At 32.8% G+C, this 23,907-nt stretch overlaps 2 protein-coding genes across 5 annotated transcripts; both read right to left on the bottom strand.

Annotated features, from left to right (window-relative positions):
* Nucleotides 1–1,031: 1,031 nt before the first annotated feature.
* On the bottom strand, nt 1,032–13,310 carry LOC148192595 (DNA polymerase I B, chloroplastic/mitochondrial-like). 4 transcript variants are annotated; one of them, XM_088098989.1, is made up of 12 exons: nt 12,916–13,310; nt 10,748–11,534; nt 10,311–10,502; nt 9,097–9,776; nt 7,634–8,084; nt 7,229–7,324; nt 4,725–4,817; nt 4,455–4,649; nt 3,853–3,945; nt 3,535–3,747; nt 2,461–2,550; nt 1,032–1,766 (listed from the first exon to the last, which is right to left on the bottom strand). In XM_088098989.1, exons 1-12 carry the CDS (start codon nt 13,026–13,028, stop codon nt 1,578–1,580), a joined length of 3,192 nt encoding a protein of 1,063 aa, XP_087955115.1. In that variant the 5' UTR covers nt 13,029–13,310; the 3' UTR covers nt 1,032–1,577. The 4 variants fall into 4 exon arrangements, with proteins under 4 accessions (XP_087955115.1, XP_087955116.1, XP_087955117.1 ...); XM_088098990.1 differs by having other exon boundaries at nt 7,634–8,072; nt 12,916–13,309; XM_088098991.1 differs by having other exon boundaries at nt 1,032–1,739; nt 12,916–13,302.
* Nucleotides 13,311–20,586: 7,276 nt separating this feature from the next.
* LOC148192594 (putative serine/threonine-protein kinase PBL23) lies at nt 20,587–23,301 on the bottom strand. Its single transcript, XM_088099245.1, has 5 exons — nt 23,172–23,301; nt 22,567–22,748; nt 22,284–22,473; nt 21,796–22,187; nt 20,587–20,928 (listed from the first exon to the last, which is right to left on the bottom strand). The coding sequence occupies exons 1-5, from the start codon at nt 23,299–23,301 to the stop codon at nt 20,587–20,589; spliced, it is 1,236 nt and encodes a 411-aa protein (XP_087955371.1).
* Between the last annotated feature and the right edge of the window lie 606 nt (nt 23,302–23,907).

Here is a 23,907-nt window from a genome sequence, read left to right as displayed (position 1 = left end):
ATGTCTCTTCTATTACGAAGACCACCAGGTCGCGAAGCTTATCCAGGGGATGTTTTTTATTTACATTCGCGTCTTTTGGAAAGAGCCGCTAAATTAAGTTCTCAGTTAGGCGAAGGAAGTATGACTGCTTTACCAATAGTTGAAACTCAATCAGTTGTAAGCTAGATATTATGGTCCCTTCAAGGTGTTTCGACAAGAGGGACCTGTTGCTTTCGGATTACAGCTGCTCGACACAATACACATCTATCCAATCTTTCATGTGTCTCAATTAAAGATGGTTATGGGAACTCAACAAGTGGAGAAAGAGTTGCTAGAGGAATTGGAGGGCAGAACAACATTTGGTTTCCCTCACAAGGTGCTACAAAGGAGGAAAAATCAACAATAAGGAGAACTAGTACAATAAGTTCTCATTGAGTGGCAAGAAGGGGGATCAGAGACAACTACTTGGAAGGATAAGGCCACCTTACAGGATCAATTCTTAGATTTTAACCTTGAGGACAAGGTTATTCAAACCGTGGTGTGTAATGATAAGACTATGAAGGTCTATGTTAGAAGAAAGGGAGTTAAAAACAGGACATAAGTTGTAGGGGTTTAGGGTTGTTACCTAAGGGTAAAACTATACCGGAGGGTGTCTTTTAGAGGGAATGATTATTTTTGTAATTGAGAGAGCTAGACAGGAACTATGACATCATGTGTGAAGGGAAGCATTATCCCTTTATTGTATTCAAACACCGCAGTTGTTAGTGATAAAGTTGTTTTTCCTGTACTGAGTCTGAGTCACTGGAGTTCTTTGGATCAAACGAGAACTTTAAGAACTTTCTTAGCTTCTTGTTGTCACCGAGAAACCTAACATAATCTTTTCAACTTCATCATATCTTCATAAAAATTTGGGTGAAAAGAATTAAATTTCGTTAAAACCCTTGGGTGATCGAAACATTACGAACAAATTCTATATGACTTTTATTATTAAGCAAGATTTTCGTAAACAAAAACAAAATTAAGTTAAAGAGTTAAACTAAGGATTTAGGAACAAAAATAAAACCACCCTAAAAATCCTATATCAAAATTTTTACCCGAACACTTGTTTCTGCATGATGTAAATGAAATAGAAATTTCGCAAATTTTGTTTTTTTATATACAATATACAAATGATACAGTTGCACAAAGCCATTATGCCATAATGTTACATGATGTATACAAATGATACACCAATTACTCTTTAACAGATAGCATAAGCAGACAAATTGCTAACACCATGGTTTTTCCACTTAGTTTCTTCCTTCAAAGACACAATTGCTATGCACAGCAAAACATCAGTATGGAATTACTCTTTCCGGAACATCAAGAACCTCGATAGAAATGAAGGAGGATAAACTCAAGGGCAATTCCTTTGCCATGGAAAAAGAAGCACAAAAGTAGCAGCCTCTTCTGTTTTACAGTTACCAAAAGGAAGAATCATGTTGCCAAGAAAACAACTCTTCCTGATCCAACCATGTTATGGCCTTTGTATGAAATCAAAGGTGCAAAATTACCCCACCACACCAGGTCATCACCGTTCATGTTGTATGACCAGCCATCTATTTTGCAGCGTACCAGTTTTGAGCACACTTGGCATCGACGGAGAGGCCAACCTTGAGAAAATTCTTGCCATTAAAGGGTTTTTCCATGCACTCGACAACTATGGCCTTAGCAACCTCGGCTGACTCTGTTGGTCCTTCCAATATGACTTCATCATGAACCTGATTTTCCGTAGCCAAAACTCTTAGCTAACATTAAGAGTTGAAACATCATAAAGGAATGGAGTGATAAAGGGCAACACAGATATGAAAGTAATACAAAGATGATGTCATGAGAAGTTAAAGGAGAAAATGGAGCATTAAGAGATGTATTAGTTAAGCAATCTGAAGCATCCATGGTTAGGAAGTTCAATGCTCATGACGTTCAAATATTAAAGATCAGAAAATGAGGAATTGAAGAGAGTGCCAAAATGGAAAAATGTCAAAGCAACCAATGTATAAACTGGAATATTATGAAAAGTGGAAAATAGTAGAAGGCAAGGAAAATACATCAATCGAGATGCCACGATTATGCTTATTTGAAAAGAATAATTTGTATAGCTTTTCTATCAACAGCCAGTTGCTTAAGCAGACTACTTGGAGCATTTTGCTTCACCATTCAAAGATTGGAATAATGAATTTTAATGAAATTGAATAGGTAAGTATCAAAGAGTTTGGTTCGGTAATACATCCAACAGTAACACAAACAGACACTATTTCATTGATCAATAGAAATTATATTTCAGAGTTAATGTACTCTTTCACTGATACTTGTCCGTGCCCTATTCTCTCAAAAGTGAATAAATATATTATTGAAAGCAAACCTGTGTGAACATACTTAAATGAAACTTGACAAAAAGTGAGCACAAATAAAAAGCAGAAAATTCTTGACAAAAATATTAACCTGTAGAAGTAACTTCCATCCAAGCTCCTTCAACTTCTTATTTTTGGATATTTGTAACATGGCACACATAGCAACATCAGCTGCACTACCCTGTAATATTTGACAAATCAGAAGAGCCAAAAAAAGAAAGGCATGAAGGTGGAGATGGATCAAAACTCATGGATTAAAAATAATATACATCTATTTGCAATAGAAAAACACCATCAATACTCTCCTAAGCTGTTTAGAAACATGGAGGCTTACTTTTAAAGAAGCCACTCAGTGAAACTCTACACACACACTGATAGGATATAATATGATAGGTTATAATGGATAATAGGTGCAGGACAGAGGAAACAGTTAAGAATTAATTGTTAGTTGGTTAGTTGGTTGGGAGGAGCCTTTATAAGAAGGCAGGAAGGTCTTGTGTGAGGGTAGCTTTGGATATTCAGTGTATTTGACAGGAGGTTGCTCCTGTGGAGGGAGAGTGCTCTCTTGGGGAAAGATTGTAAACACTTCATTCTTTGATTACAGAAGCAATATACATACATATTCTTTCTTTTGTGTGTGAGTGGGTACTGTGAGGAGTGAAAGATTGGTTTCTTGACTAAAGAAACCTATCACACACACACACCGATGACATGTCTGGTGAGAATATTGTTTATTACATTTACTTTATACATGGAAACCTTTTCTTTAATATAATAGACAAATAGCTGACAAGAATAATGAAATCTGATAAGAAATTAAGAACAATGCAGTTAGCCTTTCATATGATTTTATTCACAGATTTATATAAATTATCATTTTAATATAACCTTTGACTTGTGATGTTTTCACAAGCCTAATGTAACGCACCATTCACTGTTGTTCTTAGAGGGAAAAAGGTTCCAGGTTCCAAGAGATATGAATGTAACTGATTATATAGTAAACCCCTCCAGTAAGAACAAGTCACCTTTTTTATATGGTAGGACTGCTATCAACTAATTGGTACAGTCTACATTTACTATATGTAACCATCAAAGTTGAGAATAGTGACATACAGAAAGGGAGTGTTGCAGACTATTGTATAAAAGTATATGAAAGATCAAGGACCTGGACTGGTGTATTGATAGCAGCTCGCTCAATATGACCTCTATGGTAGCTATGATCTGGGTCTATCTTTGGAAACCTCCGGGCTCGCCCTAGCAATGTGTGCACCCGTTGAAATTCACAGGCTTCTTTTTTACGTTTTTCTTGCCATTTCAACACTTCTTTTCTGTCATTGTACCAAAGGTCAACTGTTCTCCTAGCCTCTTTCACAGAAACCTGAGAGAAAAATATATGTAACTTTGTTTGGACAACCAAATCAATAATGAAGGGGACTTGTAAACTATTTAAGCCCTTCACAATAAGTTACAGAATTGAAGGTACCTTCCAATCCCTTGATAGCCCCATTGCAGTCTTTCCATACGCAATTGAGAAGTTAAGCATTTTGGCTTTTCTTCTTTCTGAAGCAAAGGCATCCTGAAATGAAAAAGAAACGTAATAGATAAATGATTTTTAAACCATCACGCTGGCAGACCTAAACACTATTAAACTGAAAGACACTAACACCCATGAGTACAAAATGCTTTTTATTTATGAGATACAGTTCCGATATATTTCCGACAGGTACCTAATCCAAATGTTTTCTGATAAAGAACTTAAATTTATCTATTTAAGTACATACTCTAATATGTTATCCTGTATTTCTTTAAAGGTTTATTTTTCAAGTTACTTGAGGGTCACTCTTAATTGGTTCCATTCCCTAAAGATAAATTACTTAGAACATAAATGAAGACAGAAAATAGCCTTTAAATTTAGCACGTCTTAATTGTATCATGTGTTCAATGCAAACAAAGAGTACTCATAACTGACATACAATGAGCTACCATATAATGAGACATACCAAACTAACAAAATACTTTTGGGTATCTAACATCAAGGCTACTACTGGTTATGGTCTACATTAAATAGATCAGAAGACAATATACCTTCAGGAGCGGAACTGGGGGTTTGTCTTCACCAGGCTGAGGATGCCACTCAAGAAGCACTTCCTTTCTCTCAACTGCTTCACGAATATATGGGTACATATTCATTGCAGTTCTTGAATGAAAATCTCCACCAGCTTCAAAGGCTTCCAACATGCTCTTACAACCAGCAAGATGTGCAAGAATCCTAAGTTCCAACTGCAACAGTACGCAACTCAATCAACAGAATGAAATTTCTAGTAACTAGTTCAATTAGATAAGTAAATAGCGAACCTGTCCATAATCAGCAACTATAAGAGAATTCCCTGGAGCAGCTACGAATGCTTGACGGATTTTGTACCGGTCCTTTTCCAAAGCAGGTTGGTTCTAGTTTATGAAATATATGTTAGATTAAATTGAAAGATTTAAAATCCAATGATTTATCTACAGTATACAATACCCATGCTTGAATTTCAAAGTTCAACTTAAAAAATCAATTAGATTCACAATTATTGTAAGTTGTTAATGTACATGAAAACTCAATTTACTTAGTTTGATTCTTCTTTTTCAAAAATATTGTCAGTGTATAAAACCATTTATATATCTCCACCTGACAGTTTAAACTTTTAAGATGAATCATGACATGGTATTACCTCATACTTATCCATAACACTTATAACTCTGATACCACTCTTTAAACATAAACAAAATGATTTTATTCACCAAATAAAGAGAAATACACATCTTACTGTTCTCAAAAGGTAAAACTGTCATCTGAACAAAATCTTTACCACCAAAAAGATTTACTTTGTGAAAATATTAAAACTAACTAATGAAATTGCTCCCAAAAACTATCCCCATAACTCTCATCTTTACATCGCATCTTCCTAAGCACTCCCTACTATCATATGCTCTCGTAATAAATCTCAATCATCGCAGATAGAAACCACGACCACATAAAATAAGGATGAGCTAACACAAGCAACACATAATCCACTATCACAAATTATCCATATAACAACCACAACTTCACACACAATGTCAATCGTTGTCACGCCTCAAGATCTCTAACTCACAAAGTCACTAGTTCCCATAGTACACCCACTACCTAACACAAAGCTGCTAGTTCACACAGAGCTATTGGATATCCTGCTTATGTGAAACTACAAACCCTTACTCTCTTAGAGTTTCAATTAATTGCTCACATAGAACTATCTACTATTTGCTCAAGCATAGCTCCCAACCACTTGCTTCGTAGAGCGAGCCAGATATCTCAACCCACACGATTACCAGTTGTACCACTCATAGAGATTATTAGCCATTTGCTCACACAAAGCTAAACTCCTCACTGCTTACACAGAGAGTCCACTCCCCACTACTCACTAAGAGACTTACGGGCAGAGTCCTCGAAGCCCATTTCCTACTGCTCATACAGATTATCAGTCATTCGCTCACAAAGAGCTAAACTGCTTATGAACATTCCCCACTGCTCACATATAAACTTACAAGCGAACTCCTTGAAGTCCATTCCCCACTGCTCAACGAGACCTCCTCCTCGCCCAACAAAAATGTCCCATGTGAGCTCTCTAGATTTTTCAGAAACCCTTTTCTCTCTACAAGAGTTTCACTTGTGCAATGAATAAGTCACAAATTTGCTCAGCAAGAATTACCTCTACCCAGCAAAACAAAATTTCCTACTGCTAAGATTCAAACTCAAGGCCTTTCGCTTACCAAACGAGCACTCTAATCAATTGAGCTACCACTACATTTGTTTATTTTCCTAATTATAATATTTTTCTAGGGTCTTAGTTTAAACTTTTAAGATGAATCATGACATGGTATTAGGGCCTCATGACCAAGTGGTCTAGAATTGGAAGCCTGCCACTCCCATGCTTCTAACAAAATGTTGAGTTTCAGCATAAGTAGGCTTGTGCATTTTTCATACTTCAAGCCCAAATGGGACTTGTGTGAGAGATAACGTTTACAAGACCATTTATGTGTTTTCACTCAATGAGTTTGTTAGATATATTATCTTTATTTTATATTTATCTTTTATCTTTAGTTTGTTTGTTATTATTTCTTATTTGTATTTTAAGCTTAGCCCATATTTCTTCTATTATAAATAAAGGACTCTGTGTATATTGAACGCAAGGGAGATTAATCTCATATATAGTTTTTAGTATATTCAACTGGGTTAAGCTTTGGAATAATTTATTCATAACAAAATACAGAAAAAACAAATTAATGTACAGTCCACAGGAAGTATAAAAGAATTTTTACTAAAATAAGAGAGTTCATGAACTAAACTTACAGCAAACAGGAAAACTTTGGCATATGTTTTTATTACTAGGCTTAAAGTAACAGTTTTTGCATATCACTAGTAATAGATAGCCGTTATTGTCAATAATGAGTTGTTCTAAAAGCTTAAACTATTAGGTGAGGATCTATATTTAACTTGGCTTGTCATATTACGTTCTTTGAGCTTGAAGCATGGAATATGTACAGCTGTACCATGTAACTGGTGCTTAAAAATAAAAATTGTTTGAAGAAGAATGGAAGCAACGATAATCAAACTAACTACTTCGTCATAAAGGTTTTATATCATATCAAGGACCAACTCTCCTAAATGCACAAGTTATTAAGTGAAGCCACATAAATGGCTTCATATCTTATAAACATAAAACGATAGAATTATACCATCGTCAATAAATAAATATATACATATATGAAGGATTGAAAACAATAGCACTTTAAAAATTAAAGTAAACCAAGAGCGAAGTCTTGAAAATTATAAGAACCTGCAGATTTGGCCTTCTTGCTGACAAGCGTCCAGTCTCTGTGTTGATATTTATGGAACAATGAATACGATCATCCTTTCCTGATATATTATGACCCTGCCATTGAGAACAGATTAAACTAACATATACACACATAACCTACAAACTTGAATGTATACACAACCTTTAATATACCAACAACACCCTCTTAGGTTAATGCAAGCATTGGATTAATCAAGTGATCTCAAATTCCATCCTCTCCTTCCTCCAGCACACAAACAAAAACTAGCTTACTACTTATATTGCACTATCAACCCTATTGATGCCAATCCCGCTGGGTAAGTAGAGTTTATAGGGTAACATGAAAATCAATAAACAAACCAGACAAGGGATATTCAAAATAAAAAATTTAAAAAGGAATATCACCTGCAGGGGAAGGATGAAGTTAGATATCAAAGAATCGATTGAACAGACTTCACATAAAGCAGCAATGGCATGACAAGCCTCTTTCCCTTCTTCCTCTGTTGGAAAACGAGAAAGAGCTGTTCCGTAGACCGATTTGTCTATTTCTTTAGGTAAATCTTCACTTTGAGAGGGATTTCCATCTTCAACATCAAGATCCACATCACAAGCCTCATTGAAGTCATATTCAGCAGAAACTTTGCCAGCCAGGACTTTTAAAGCATCACCACTAACTGAGGGCCGACCACTTGGTGTGTATATCTCAACATTCAGGTTGTATCCAATGCTAGTCAACTTAATATCACGAAATTTTGTAGGAGCTTTCTTGCCTTCTGCAATCACTTTATCAACATTGGGAATTTTGAAAATCTTCTCAGTTGGAATTACATCATCATGGTTTTTCCTGTAATGAATACTGTAGCAAGTGAAAATGAAAGCTTTACTTTATCTATATACTTCAACAACTTCATCAAAACCAGTGGAGAAAAATATTTGTATATTGAATCATAACTTTATCCCCCTTAATGAGCTCAGCTAGAGAAAAAGAAATATCAAAGAATGCGGTAACAATCATGGATACATTGTGTTAGAAGTGGACTCTAAGTCTAACTCAATCCACAAAACCGACTTGTAGGTTGAGGTTTGCACCCACTTATAAACTATGAATTGGTCTTATCTTTAGTCGATGTGGGACTTCCAACACATTGTACTAAGGACCTTCATATATACAAAGAAAATAGATCTATAACTCTAGTGTACAGATCAAGGTCAGCCACTTTATGATTGACACTGAATAAAATATCATATTCTTCAAAAATGAAAAACCTGAAAAATTCTAAGTGCTGACATTATACAGAGCAAGATGGTATTGATAAAAATATCTTGAAACAGTAAAACTCAAACTTCAAAACTTTTTTTCCCTCTGGAATAGAGAATACAACAAAATGATAAGACAAGCACATATCCAGAACATTGACAAGTATATAGTTAAATTAGACTTTACAGTGTATATTGTTTTAAGAGAAAAAGAAATATCATACAGCCATTTATTGCCCTAACTAGAAATAAAGAAGCTAGTTAACATAATTCATAAAATATGATCAAGTTATTAAAACAAAACAAACAAGAGTCTCAGTATAATACCAAACAGGTCTTTCCCCAAAAATCAACTACCACATATATGCAGTTAGTATTAACAGGAGCCTTCATGTAGCAACCAATTTTTTTAAGAGAAAAAGCATGCTTGATAAACTATAATGATATCAACATAATGAATATCTCTAGTATTTTTACAAAGCATATTTCAGTATAGTTCAGATTGCATGATATCATTCACCAAAGAAAATATTGTATATCAATTTCAACTTCAAAACCATCAATTTTTTAAGATAGAAACATGCTCCGCGCAAGATTTAAATGATGAGCACCTGTTAATGGTGCCACCAAAGAGAAGTACTCGCAACTGTGCATCACTTCCAACATTCATATACTTGGCATCAGGACAATATCTAGATGCCCATTTTCGGAATCTATTAACAGCTGCCTCTTGCTCTGCTTTGGCCACGTCTTCTATGCCTTTAAGATATAACCGATCAACTAACATTCCCTCTGATTCCATTTTGACTAGAAGCTCACCAAATGGCTGCCAATATTCCTGATAGAAATCATACATGTTTTTGTGTAAAACAGGTAGACTATCAAGATTCCAAGGCATGTCTGAAAGATGACTTTTTAGGCTCTCATAAAGCTTTAGAGTGCTTCTAGCATCTAAGACAGAGTAACATATCCAAGGTATTCGCTCATCTCTCTGCAGCACATCAACAGGAACAATGGTAGTCATTTTACCCTCAGATCCATCTATCTTCACCTTTTTCTGGCCAAATATAGTTGTCATGGACACCTTACCAATCAAATCCTTTTCATGGTCCAGCTTAGCCCTAGCCATTACCTCTCTGTCACCTGTAAGTCCTTCAAGAGAATAACCACCAACCCAGCGCCTAGATGAATCCCACAGCCGTGCCATGTGCATTGTATCAGCATGAAATCCAGAAACCTTAAATCCATAGTTTTGTATAACATGACAGTCAAAGCTATAGTTATGCCAGACCTACAGAATGCACCAATGACTTCGTTACTTCAAAATTTATTTTGAATCCCATATCACAAACCCAGAAGTAATATGGAGCCATTTTGAATTTATGAAGCTTAAATGCACCTGTATAACCTTTTAAAAACTAATTTATACGAAATAGTCTTTTAAAGCTTTTTCTGGAAGCTACTGTTTTAAATTTCAGAAAAAAGCATTTCAGCTGCATTTTTTAATACTGTAAGAATAAATGATTTTGAAAGTGAAATGCTTTCACTTTTTCTTTAAATAGAATTAATTTTGGTGTTTCACCTATCAAACTGTTCAAAAAATTCCTGCATTTACACTTCAAAAGAGATTCTCCTCTACCATTCAAACAAAATCAATTATTCTAAACTTTTATAATATTATTCCCAAACACAAATCAATTTTTTTTTTAAGATCAATTCTTCAAAAATTAATTTTTATAAAATATAGGCCAAGCAGGCCTTGAAAGGTGCAATGTCAATGATAGGATTTAAAACATAAAAAGGGTCCGCAATAAGAGAAGATTACCTTTTTGATGGATGAATCTTGAAAAAACTCAGCAAACTTATTAAAGATCTCTTTACCTCCACCGTCAAGTACATCTACCCAAATACATGACTTTCCACCTCCAAAATCAGCTTCTGGACCCGAATAAATACTGAAGCATATTATCTCCCCATGATCTACAGGTGTTTCTTGTTTGACATCTATCTTGGCCACCTTTGACGACATTAAAAGTTGGTATATTACATTTCAACATTTATGAAATATCCATGATGAGATTCATACTGATACATTAGCTAATATGCACTCAATTGAAGAAATGGCTTAAGAATACAATATATCACTTCAATGAGTATGATTTATAAAGGACAAATTCACTGAACTTGACAAGAATCCAGATATGAACACTGCTGCAATCAAGGAAAAACCATAATATATGCTAAAAAAGACAAGAGCAGTACCTCAGTATCACATGCATGAATAAGATGCCTGTAATTTACTGTAAGCATCTTAGCAACTTCCTCAGCAAGAGAAATATTATTAACAACCAATATGTCTTCATAGATACTACAAAGTCTGCCTCGAAGTTTTAATTGTTCAGAACTACGTGCCTTTTTAAAAGATGTTGCATTGGCTTCATACTTTGCAATTGTCTCCAAATTGCATTTGTCTTCAACTCTGTCAACCTTCTCCTTAAGGATCTTTGATGGAGGTACCTTTAACAGAGTGTCCACCCTTTTGGTGTCAACCAACTCTTTTGAGTTCTTTAATTTAGAATGTTTAACAGAAGGCAAGGCAGGTTCATCAAGATCCTGCTGCACATGAGTGTGCTTCACACTACTAGAAACAGCCTGTTCCTGACCAGTGGAAGTAACTGCATTCGGCGCAACCCTGTTATTCTGCAAGTGCATTTCGTTTTTACTTTTAGATAATTTATAACATTCCTCAACCCAGTATTGTTTACCAAGGGTCATGGGAGATCGAGTTAATCCCATAATCTTAACCTGACTATTAGAGGGATGTAAAGGAACCAACTCTTCTTCACATCTCCTTTCCTCCAACATGCCATATGACATGTCAGAAAATTTCTTAACTGAAATATGTACAGGAGATTTATGGCTATACTCCACGTCCTTAAATTTATTCAACCCAAAAGGTGTTCTCTTTAGGCAGGAATAACCTTTTCTGAAAGACAATGCACTATGTCGAATGATATTGTTGGCAATCAGAATTGATTGGATTTTTCTTCTGCAAGTCATATCATGCACAGAAAGTTAAAAGAAAAAAATAAAAGGAACCAATCAAAGGAATATAAAGGCATATTTAGCTTTTCAGTTTAATATGAAGAAGAAACAGCATGAGAACATTCAAGAAAAAGACCCCACAGGTGTGAGCTAAAACAATACATATTTTGACTTCTGAAATGTCACAATTAATATTAGAAAATTTCCATTTTCCTGTATATCATATGTGGCAACGTACTCCACATTTGCATATAGTTAATCCCAGGATCATATGCCGTTGCCAGCTTTTATGTGAGATTGTAACAAACCAGGAAGGTTCAAAAACCTTTCCATTATGGAAGTCAACAACTAACACAAACAATATCATATGCAGTTGCCAGCTTTTATGTGAGATTGTGTATCAAACAAGGAAGGTACAAGAATCTTTCCACTATAGAAGTCAACAACTAACACAAACAATTTTAGCTTAGTCTTTGTTTGATCCGTAATGCAAGACATATAATTCCAAATAAAAAAGTGTAGAGAAGAGAAAACAATTTGAAGTCCATAGAACCTTGATATCAGTTACCCTTCACGATTTAGAGATTACCATTCACTTTTTAGTAACTTGCCGTTCAAGGATGGATTCTTCATTTTAATTTTAACTTTTTAGTCACTGGTTGAAAGCTTAGCAACTAAAACATTTGAAAACTAATATCAAGACACAAGCAACCGTGAGTGAAATTTATATGGTGACCCCCCTTTTTCTGGTGTGCAGTGCAAAATCTGCATAACCCTGACGAGTTGCCAATTTTACGTTTAATTTTGTTCAAATCTGTATACCATTTAAAGTGGAAACCATGTTCAAGCACTGGCAATACCAGAACTATCCATAAACTGAACATTCACCTTAATAGAAAACCTCCTAACAGATCATGACCAAAATGCTTCAGAGGCCATCTTCAGAACACACACAGACACTCAAATACACTCCACAAAACCCTTTCTCAATCAAATCAAACTTCTCCTACACCTTTAATCAATACCTCCCCCACCCCGCTTATCACTTCAGAAACACCCGTAGAAACTAGAGACTCCACAAAACGCCATAAACAATGAACAAAACCATACTAAACAATTCAAACTTAATCCCCTGAAATGCAATATTCCCTATATCAAATGTTCAAACATAAAGAAAAACAAACCATGAAAACACAATAGAGTTCAGCTGAACAGTACTCCAGTACTCCATAATAGAAAAGCAAATTCTCCAAAACCATCTAACAAAGCAACCAAAAAAAGAAAAAACACTGCTCACATACCAACAACAAACAACATAACACCACCACAAAGACAAAAGTGACACCCAATGGAGAAAAAGTTAAAAACTTTGAAGGAAAAGCAACCTGGGGTGTGGTGATTGAGAGGGAGCCAAGAGGGACAGTGAAGAGAGAGCAGCACGGAAGTGGCGGGAACAAGAGGGGCAATATAAAGGGGTGGTCTGAGAAGAGAACCCCATGGTGGCAATCACACCCACAAGCCTCCCCAGCTTTGAGCCTTTTTGTTGGGGCAGTGGCAAAATGGTAAATAAGAGTCTCAGGGCCTTATTTGAGTTGGAAGAACACAAGTGAGTCTGTGAATGAACAAGAGTTTATATGGGAAAAGAGGGCGAAAAGGGTGCAAGTGAGTGAGAAAGAGAAAGAGAAAGAGAGAGCCCATAAACCCTGAAGCTTTGAAAATTCATGCAAGTGCAGAACAGAGAATGTGGAAAAAAAAAAAAGGAAAATATCGTTGGAAAGGGGTCTTTTATGTTGTTTTTTTTTATTGGGGAATTATGCAGAAACTACGTTCTGTTCGGGTTAGGTTACTAAAGTGCCTGCTGCTGACTACTAAATATTTTGTCTCGTTCCTAAGATTTATTTATTTGATAGGAATCAACAATATCCCATAATGAAAAATTAGGAACTAAAAATCATTTAAGGAATTAATTTTAAACTTATTTCGTAGGTATATATATATATATATATATATATATATATATATAATCTAAAGTAATATACTTCCTTTTTATTAAATATACATATAGTTTATTGTTATAAAATTTAAAATATTTAATTAATAATTTGATCTCTACTTATATTTATATATTTTTTGTTTCTATTTATATTTTTGTTTCTATTTTTTTACTCAATTAAATTCCTATATTTTTAATAAAGTTAATTTGGTCTTATTTGTTATTATAGTTAGATAATTAGATTAGTGAAAAACATAACATGAAACAAAGTTACATTTTTCTTCTTCTTTTTCTATGACTTTCCTCTTATTTGTTTTAGAAAATGAATTTGTGACAATGAATTTGAAGACAAATAAAAGTAAAAATGAAATTATTTGGATTAAGAGAAATATAGTGATAAATGAATAAATTTGAGATAAAAGTTTATAAAAATTATTGAGTTATATGATGAGTTTGATAAATTAAAAAATTTATTTAATTGATAAAAATGGTAGACTACTTTTTATCTTTGATCATAAAAATAATTTAAAATAAATTATAATTAATATAAATGATGTTAGAATGAAATGTGAATTATTATTTTAAAAAGAACTATATTAAATTAAAATAACATTAGTAGAAAATAAATTGAAACAAAATATTTGTGATTAATTTAAATAAGATTAACTAATAAACTTACTCTTCAAATAAATAAATAAATATATATATATATATAAATAAAATTCAATAAAAGCAAATTTAACTCAATATATCCTACTCATTTAATTATTCACACAACATAAATCCTTTAAATCAAATATTTCATTCAAATGCTGAAAATCAACTTGTTCCGATCCTAAGTTTGTTGAGTGATGATGTTAAGGTGAATCACCCCTCATTCGAGGTATTGTCTGTTTTGGAGTGTGAAGCTCCGTTATAGTTTTATTCTTAAAAAGTGTCTCAAATGGTGGAAGGAAGAATAAGTATTTAAATTATCTTTGGTCTCGACTTCTAAGCTATGTGAGACTAATGGATATGATAGGAACAAAAGCCCCCTTAGTCGAGGTATAAGGGGAATGAGGTTTCATCCCTAATGGAGGGCTTAAGGACTGATGATTCGTCTTAGAACCTTGTTATCAGCCTCACTGTGTGCGCCAATGTTATGATCCCAAGTTTGTTGAGTTACATCATTAGGGTCAACCACCCCTCATCTGAAGAATTTTCTGCTTTGGAGTTTGTGCTCTTTCATGGTTTGGTCCTTAAAAGGCACCAGTGGAAGGAGAAATGAGTATTTAAATTGTCTAAGGTCTCAACTTTTAAGTAATGTGGAACTATTGGGTGTGATAGGAAGAAATCAAGCCCACAAATGCAACACACCAACCTACTTAAGAGGGTAACATAAGGTAAACCCACACAAGTGGCACTTTTCCCTACCTAGACAATAACATTAAGTTAGCCCGCACAAGCGGCACCAAGCCTACCTAATTTGATAAGTAAAACTTGCTTAGATAAGCAACATTAGATCCTTCCTAAGTTAATAATTCAAAGTGCCCAAGACAACATCCCTAGTTAAAGACTGTTAAAGACAAAATCGTCTATATGTTCAAAAGCTTTCATGTTTTGAAGTTTAATCAAATAACATTGAAACGAGATAATAATCAAAAAATAACCTAGGGTGAAAACACAAGACTTAGAGCCTGAACCCCAAACATAGAAAACTTAGAAACACGCTTAGGTCTTAGGAAATAGAAAAACATCTAGGCTAAAATACCCAGACTCATGGCTAAACGATGTTATGCCTAAAAGCATCCAAGAGAGATTGAGTTAAACGTTCAATGCTTATAGTACCTTGAATAGGTATTCAGCCTCTCTCGAAAACAAAATGGGTCTGACAAAACATATTAAAAGACTTAATGATTAAAATGTGTAAGAAAGTTTAAGCAAGTTAAACGTTATCTGTCTAAAAAGAGACAAAAGCCAAAGAAAAGTTTACTTGACTAAATGATGTCATGAGCTTAACGAGTACCTCATCTTATGATCAAGTATATATACATGCTTGGTATCCTTAGAGAAAAGCTTAATTTAAAAATGCTACCCATCGATAGAAAATAAAAAACACTTTATTGTTTTGAGCAAGCATTAAATGACATTAAATGTTCAATGGTCAAAACAACAAAAGTTATAAGAGAAGACATATTTGTTGCATGCACAGTTTACTCTAGTTTTGCAGATAAACTATACTACACGCATCCACGGTGCTACAAATCAAATATAAAAAAGGGGATGTTAGAGACAAAGAAAATATTCACAGAATGTTTCTCATTGGAAGCAAAGTTTAAAAAGATCGTACAACCTACTCCAAACAAAGGACTGAAAAAGCATGCCTACTCTCATAAAGTTAACTTACACAATAGTTGTTGTGAAAAGAAGAAAGAGAAAGCACAAGTATCAAGACTAAAAACTACAAACTCAGTCTAACGGACATATATACATGAAGCCATAAATATAATATCTCTCAAGAAGAAAATCAAGAGGATAACTTAAGAGCATAAGAAAAGAAAATCTTACAACGACATATTCATCCTGAAAAGAAGAAGAGAAAGAGCTCAAGAAAAAGAATACATTTGAGTTGAAAAAAAAAAGTGAAGAGAAAAAGAGAAAGAGATATTTTCAAGCTTCATTGTTATATTGCTTACGATTGTAAGAGAGAAGAGAGAAACACTTGCGAGTGTTTAGACTGTTTTGTATTATAATCAAATCCTCTATGTGAGAGATATAGTTTGAACTACTTGTAAACAATCGTTGATTACAATTCTGAAAAGAATGAAAATACTGACAACTGAACTCTATTTGAGTTGAGGAATCTTAGCAAGGTTGCTAAGTACTAGGAGTAGTGCGAATAGTCAAAGAAATCACGGCTAAGGTTACTGAGTAGTAGGAGTGGTGTTAATACTCAAAGAAAATCTCGGCAGGGTTGCTAAGTACCAAGAGTGGTGCAAATACTCAAAGGAAATCTCGGTGAGGTTGCTGAGTACCAGGAGTTGTGCTAATACTCATTTGTAATCGGGTGAAGATTATAGTGAAACCTTAAGTTGTCCCCAGGTTGGGTTTTATCAGGAAAGGTTTTAACGAGGCACAAAGTTACTTAGACAGTAACATATGTAAAGTTGTCAAATAAGGCACCAACTTACCTAAACAATAATAGAAGAAAAGCCTTCCAACCAGGCACCGAGTTATCTAAATGATAACATAAACAAAAGCCTTCAAACAAGGAACAAAGTTACTTAGTTAGTAACATAAGCAAAGTCCTAAAACGAGGCACCCAATTTACTTAGACAGTAACATAAAGAAAGCCCGCAAACGAGGCAACTGAGTTACTTACACAATATCACAAGCAAAACCTTCAAACAAGGCACCCGAGTTACTTAAACAATAGCATAAGTAAAGCTCTCAAATGAGGCACCCGAGTTATTAGACAATAACACAAATAAAAGTACATAAACGTGGCACTCGCGTTACGTAGACATTAGCATAAACAAATGACCACATAGGCGACACCTCAGCCTACATACCTAGATGGTAGCATCAAGTTAAGCTCGCTCACGCAACACCCGAGCCTACCTAAGGCTCTAGCACAAATCATGCTCGCAAGTGCAGCACCCAAGCCTACCTAAGATGGTAACATAAGTTAAGCCCACACAGATGAAACCATAGCCTACCTATAACACCACATTAAGCCCGTTTAGGCGGCACCCGAGCCTGCCTAAGTCAGCAGGCAAAACTTGCTTAGATAAGCGACATTAAATCCTATCTAAGTCAATAATTCAAAGCGCCCAAGACAACATCCATGGTCAAAGATGACTACCCATAACTTTGTAAAACGGTCAATCCACTTATGAAGTCAAAGATGGCCACAACCAAATGACTCATCAAGTTGCAAACATAAAGTCAGCTACAACTTGACCAAATGGCCAGTTGCAATCATAACAATCATCCCCTTTACACTAATCAAACTTCCAAGCTTTGAGGGGCTTATGTATGTACCCCACCCAACAAATATACTAAGTAACATGGTCCAACAAGGCTAATTAAGTATTATTAACTTAAAGTGGGTAAATAATATTCTAAGAGGTATTTGTTGGTGCAATTATCATATATTAACAAAATATGTGATTAAATCTCGGTGGTTTGATTATATTATAATATCTTTTAATACCAGATATCTGTTGGGAAAAACGTGACCCACATAAATAATAATACTCTTCAATTCACTGGGGTTATTTTTCATTGAACCTTGACAACCTTTAAATAGGTGCAAATAGGGCCTTAGGCCAAGTACAAATAATAAAAACTAACAATAGAATATCAACTAACTTAAAATAAAATCTACCTAATCTACCTAATCTATCTCTATCTTATATTAATAAAATAAAATAATACTCTCCTAAATAAAAGGAAAATCAAAACTACCTATATCTATTTTATCTCTATCAAAATCAAATCAAATATTACTAAACCCAAAACTAATAAAATAAGATTTTAATGAATCCCTAAAATTTAAGTTTATCCCAACAAACTTTCCCATAAACTTAAATTCTTCCTTCCTTCAGTAGGCCCCCCTTCAGGTGAAACTTTTCCTGAAGCACTTGAACTAGTGGCTAAAATCTCCGCTGTCAGTACGCCTCCAGAACCTGATCAAAGTCTTCAACCATGAGCTTTGGTAGGTCCTTCGAATCCTCGACGACGCACACAAAACTCTCGAAATCATCTATCAATGATTTCAAACTCTTCTCCACAACTCGACTGGCAGGCATCGACTCTCCATTTCTGCATACCACTATTGGGAAAAACGTGACCCACATAAATAATAATACTCTTCAATTCACTGGGGTTATTTTTCATTGAACCTTGGCAACCTTTAAATAGGTGCAAATAAGGCCTTGGGCCAAGTACAAATAATAAAAACTAACAATTGAATATCAACTAACTTAAAATAAAATCTACCTAATCTATCTCTATCTTATATTAATAAAATAAAATAATACTTTCCTAAATAAAAGGAAAATCAAAACTACCTATATTTATTTTATCTCTATCAAAATCAAATCAAATATTACTAAACCCAAAACTAATAAAATAACATTTTAATGAATCTCTAAAATTTAAGTTTATCCCAACAATATCAACATAATATGTGGTTAATCACGTAAAATATTGCATTAATTTTATTATTATGCTAATTTAACATATAAATGATAAGTTGTTATATTTGTTTATATTATCTTGATATTATTAGTTTTTATAACAAATCTCATAAGGTCTATCAATCTTGTAAATACAAATAGTATTTTACCATAAAATGCACACATTCTCATACTTATTACTTTATTCTCATAGATTTTAAAACTCTCTTATTAAATTGAACGTCGAAAAGTCTTTTGCAGGTGAACCTTCTCCCTCTACACAATAAGGGTTTTGGTTCCAATTGTCATAAGGAGCATTCAAACCACCATTTTTTGGATCTTGTCACCTATTCAAAAATATACACGGTCCAATTTTCGATAAGAACACAATTGTTTCCATCACAAAATATCTCCATCAAAATAAATATAATGACGATTACTTTACTCCTATTTCCAGATAACTTATAGAGATAACTTATATACTGATACTTTAAAAAGAACTAGTTTTCCTTACATGTAAGTCTTTGTTGAAATTAAATTTTTGGCTAAAACATAAACTTATTCAACATTTAGGACATGGAAAAAGTATCCAAACATGACAAAATTTTAGTATATGATAAAATAAGTTGGATAATTACTTTTCGACCCTATCACTTAAGAGAATAAAAAAATTATAGAGTAAATAGAAAACATGTTTAAAAATTTGGTCAATTCCTTGACTTTTCATTTGTTGTGAGGTGCGTGATCTAAAAAAAATAAATATTGAAGATAAAATTTCATAAGGAGTAAGAGAAGAAAATAAACAACGATAAAAAAGAGATAGCGTTATATATAATCATTATATAAAGAAAATTATAAACATACCCCTTTCAATCTTTTTACACCTACTAAAAAAACTATAGTATTTTTATTTTTCTACTTCATTTATTTAATCTTAAAATATAATACCTTTTTTTTGTTAGTAGGTAGAAAACTTAAATAATACACTTTATAAAAGTACATAATTTTAAAAGAATGATTGAAATTAAAAAAAATGTGTTATATTTGAAAACACGCAAAGAGAAATTGAACGTATTTTATTAAATAAAAAAACATTTTTATATATTAATAGATAAAATTGTATAATTAAAAAATAGAATAATGATAATTAAAAAAACATATCATTCTGAAAAGATAAAATTGTTTAAGAAAAAGAGGATACTAAGAGTGATTAAAAAAATGTATCCCTTTATATACGTTGGTATAACTTTTAAAGTATGAATAAATTAAAAACCATATTGTAAATTAATTTTAAAATAATTATTTCAAAAATCAAAACCTACTATATTACAACAATTGTTTTAGAATATAAGCACACTGTAGTGAAATTTATTTAACTTGTATAAAAAATAAATAAAATTTTAAAAAGAAAATTAAGTGAAAGAAGGAGAATTTTAAAGAGAGAAAGTTTATTTTTCTTTTTCATCTCATCTACTTATTCATCTTCCTTCTTCGTAACTATCTATAAAAGATTATTCGCTTTCTTTTATCTCTCCTCTTCCATTATTTTATTTTATTTACATATTTTAAGCTATATTTCTTTTAAATATAAATCTTAAAACAACAACTTTTAGGTTTAATTTTAAAGAATGTTTTAAAGAAATGGTTGAATAATCCATTATTTGTATCAAGTATGACAACGATACTAAACTAAAGTTTCGTGTGACATTACAAAATCATTAACAATTAAAACAAAATGATAGAATATTAGCAAGTGTAAGGTGTTGAAATTTCATTAGGGCAAGCATGTTTTTTGTCTTGATTACATGAAGAGAAGTTCTTATAATCTTCCAACATAAGAAAATGAAGGTTATCATTTGAAAATGAATGGATATTCAGAATTTTGTTGATACTACTTTTGATCAATTCTTCTTTTCTTCATCTTGGTTCTGATCATTGTGGTTGTCGTCTCGATCTTTATGAGATTGCTTGTCTTCATTACTATCTTCTTCTTCTTCTTCTTCTTCTTCAGTAGAAGTAATTTTTTTGGTGGGTTGTGGTTCATCCTCTTCTACTCTCTTCCTTCCCAAAAATTCAACTGCTGTAACTACATCACTGATTAAAGGTCGAGTTTCATCTTCTTCTTGGAGACACATTGCTGCCACTGCTAAAGCTTGGTATAAACTTTTTACAGGATACTCGCATTTTAACAATGGATCTGCCATTTGTGTAAACTTCTTCCTATCTTTTAAGAGTGGTTGTGCCTGAAGAGAAGCATATATCCTAATTAGTTCATGTTTTTTTCTTTTTCAAATGATATTTTTCACACTTTCATATAGCTAGTCAATCAAAATTGTTGAATAAACAACACAAAAATTCATATCTGAGCCTACTAATTTGAATTTAAAATAGACATTTTAATATGTAAAATTTTCAATCTTATTCCAACTATCCAAATTCATAAGCATATCCATGATCTACGTCTATGTATATCAATCAGGAGGAAAAAGAAGAAGAAAAGATAGAAAATTAATAAATGTAAATGAAGTTAATTATGTAATTAAAGATTTGAAAAAAATATAAAGACATATCCAAACATATTTTTAATGGTGACAACATGCCAAAATCAGGATGTAGGTGGCCCGTCATACAAAAACAAATTGAAAATTCCAATCCGTCATATAATATATTTATTTATATACTAAAAAAATATTTGATTATGTAAATATTTTATAAAATTTTAATTTGTTTAATTAATTGTTCTAATCAAATAAATTAAAATAACTACTATATTTATATGTTAAATTATTCTATTATAATATTAAATTAGTTTATTATAATTAATAATTAAAATTTAATTTATAAATATTAATGATTTAAATTATAATAGTAATAATATTTTTAAAGTAATAAAATATGAAAGAATTAATTTATTAAAGTATTTATATTTTAATTTTTAATTTAAAAAATTTGGTCTTTCTATCTTATTTTCAACTCATTAATTTGATGGGCTAGTCAGAAACTGATTTTGAAGTTGAAAACTTCAATTCGACCAATGAAATTTGGTAGGAGGATATTTTCCTAAAGAAATACTATGAAGTTGAGTACATAAGAAAGGTCTGAAAACATACCCAAAGAACTAAATTTTGCTCTTCTTCTGGTCTTGAATATTCAATGACTCTTCTTCCCGTGATCATCTCCAAAAGCACCACTCCATAGCTATAGACATCTGATTTTGTAGTCAATTGGCCTGTTGATGCATACTCAGGAGCACAATATCCATACGTTCCCATCACTCTGGTAGACACATGTTTTTTGTCTCCTGTTGGACCAAGCTTTGCAAGTCCAAAATCAGAGAGTTTTGGATTGAAGTTTTCATCTAACAATATGTTTGATGCTTTGAAATCACGATATATCACTGGAGGATTTGCTTGGTCATGCAGATATTCAAGTCCTTTTGCTGCACCTTCTGCAATTTTCATTCTGGTATGCCAATCCAAAGCCTTTGCTCCTTCAGGTAAGTCTGAAAATTCATTTTTTTTTTCATTAATAACATTAGATTCTTGTTAAATCGATCATACAGTGAAAACTTACTTTATTTATTTCATCATTTACTCACCAAGTAAGTGATCTTCTAGAGAACCATTGACCATGTATTCATACACCAAAATTCTATGTTCTCCTTCAGCACAATACCCTATCAAGTTGACAAGATTAGGATGGTGCAAAAGGCTCAAAATTAAAACCTCTACAAGAAATTCTCTGGTTCCTTGAAATCCATTTCTGTCAAGTTGCTTCACAGCAACATTCTGCATGTGACAAAGCTTTGAAGGTTAGTCAAAACTTGGATATAATTTCTTCCTTTTAACACTATTTCAAAGAGAAGTTAAAGTAATTAATACTTGATTAGTGGTTTTAAGGTGTCCTTTGTATACCCTCCCAAACCCTCCTTCACCAATCATGTTGTCAGGGTGAAAGTTCTGAGTTGCAGCACATATCTCGCCATAAGAAATTATCTTAGAGCTAATGTTTCCTTTCCCAAGCCTTGCTATCTCATCTGTTATGAACTTTCTCTTGCCACTATCTACAACACAAAAATTCTTCAAGTTTTCAGCATTCATATTTTTCTTTCACAAATGATAAACTTGCAAAGAAATGAGACAAACTCTTTCCTTTCAAATCTTTTTTATTTTACACTTGTTGTAAGATTTGATGAGTTTTACATAACCTGTGCACCACAATTTTGATTGTTCTAACATCACATTTTGTTTTTCATTTTAGACCAAAATTTAAGAGATTTTGAATAGTTTTAGCAAATTATCATAAAAAAACACTATTTTTGCAACATTTTAGCCTCTAAATCATACAATTCGATCTATATGATAAGAAAATGCAATTAAAAAACCCTAATGCAAAGTAAGAATAAGAAACATAATTATGAAAAAAATGTAATTCAAAACCTGTACATACAACAAAAATAAGAGCAATAATTATGACAACTCATCACCTGATTTAAAAGAGATGTTAGAAAATGAGGTGACACTTCTATCTTCGTATTCTCTTTCTTTCTTAATGCTCTTCTTCAATGTCTTCTTGTTGAGCCTCTTTTGCGAAGCACAACAAGGAAATAAACTCATTTTCTTTTTTCAAAATTTGATTTGATCAAAGCTCCATTTTCAAAGTTTTAGAAACTTATTGCATTGGCTTTCGAAACCCTTCTCTTATGTAAATGTTACGTACCCAGCAATATCCAACACCCCAAAAGTGCCTTAAAATCTTTGTTTGATTGTTATTGATTCAAACCTTGTTCTGCAAAATACCATGCAAATATTCTAGATTCTGAGAATCTGTCATCTCACATGGTTTCTTTTGCTTCTTCAAGGCATATGAGCATGGAATAGATATTAAGACATAGTCAAATTTGCCAATAACAAAAATAGCCAAAGTGAGTTATCATGCTATGGCTCTTGTTCGGTAACATCTATCTGTTACAACAATTTTAATTTAATGGATTTGTTGCATGTCTTCTCACTTGTGATTCCAACTAACTCCTTTAAATATATAATATTGTTGTATTATCTTTCAGGCAAGAGCTTATTTAAGGTAAAATAAAAATGATTTTATTATAGAACAACTTAGTGGTTATTTTGAGTTAAAAAAAGAAATTTTAACTCACGTCTGTTTACAATAATTTTTTTTTAAAACAAATTGATTTAATGAAAACTGTTAATTTTATTTTTCAG

Source organism: Vigna umbellata, chromosome 9 (assembly GCF_029865625.1).
Source record: "Vigna umbellata cultivar VRB3 chromosome 9, Vumbellata_1.0, whole genome shotgun sequence".
Classification (NCBI taxonomy): Eukaryota; Viridiplantae; Streptophyta; class Magnoliopsida; order Fabales; family Fabaceae; genus Vigna; species Vigna umbellata.
The sequence above is the reverse complement of the archived record's forward strand: the minus strand, read 5'-3'. Positions and strand labels throughout refer to the sequence as shown.

Bases quoted from the DNA above. Each gene is read 5' to 3' on its own strand.
- LOC148192595 (XM_088098989.1), bottom strand. From the start codon at position 13,028: ATGGGGTTCTCTTCTCAGACCACCCCTTTATATTGCCCCTCTTGTTCC. The intron at 7,325-7,633 runs GTGATATTCCTT...TCTCAATGGCAG, and splicing joins ACTTCATCCTTCCCCTGCAG to GGTCATAATATATCAGGAAA. The intron at 2,551-3,534 runs GTCCTTGATCTT...CAAATATTACAG, and splicing joins CTATCAATACACCAGTCCAG to GGTAGTGCAGCTGATGTTGC.
- LOC148192594 (XM_088099245.1), bottom strand. From the start codon at position 23,301: ATGAGTTTATTTCCTTGTTGTGCTTCGCAAAAGAGGCTCAACAAGAAG. The intron at 22,749-23,171 runs GTGATGAGTTGT...TTTGTGTTGTAG, and splicing joins TAACATCTCTTTTAAATCAG to ATAGTGGCAAGAGAAAGTTC. The intron at 22,188-22,283 runs GTGAGTAAATGA...ATGAATTTTCAG, and splicing joins TCTAGAAGATCACTTACTTG to ACTTACCTGAAGGAGCAAAG.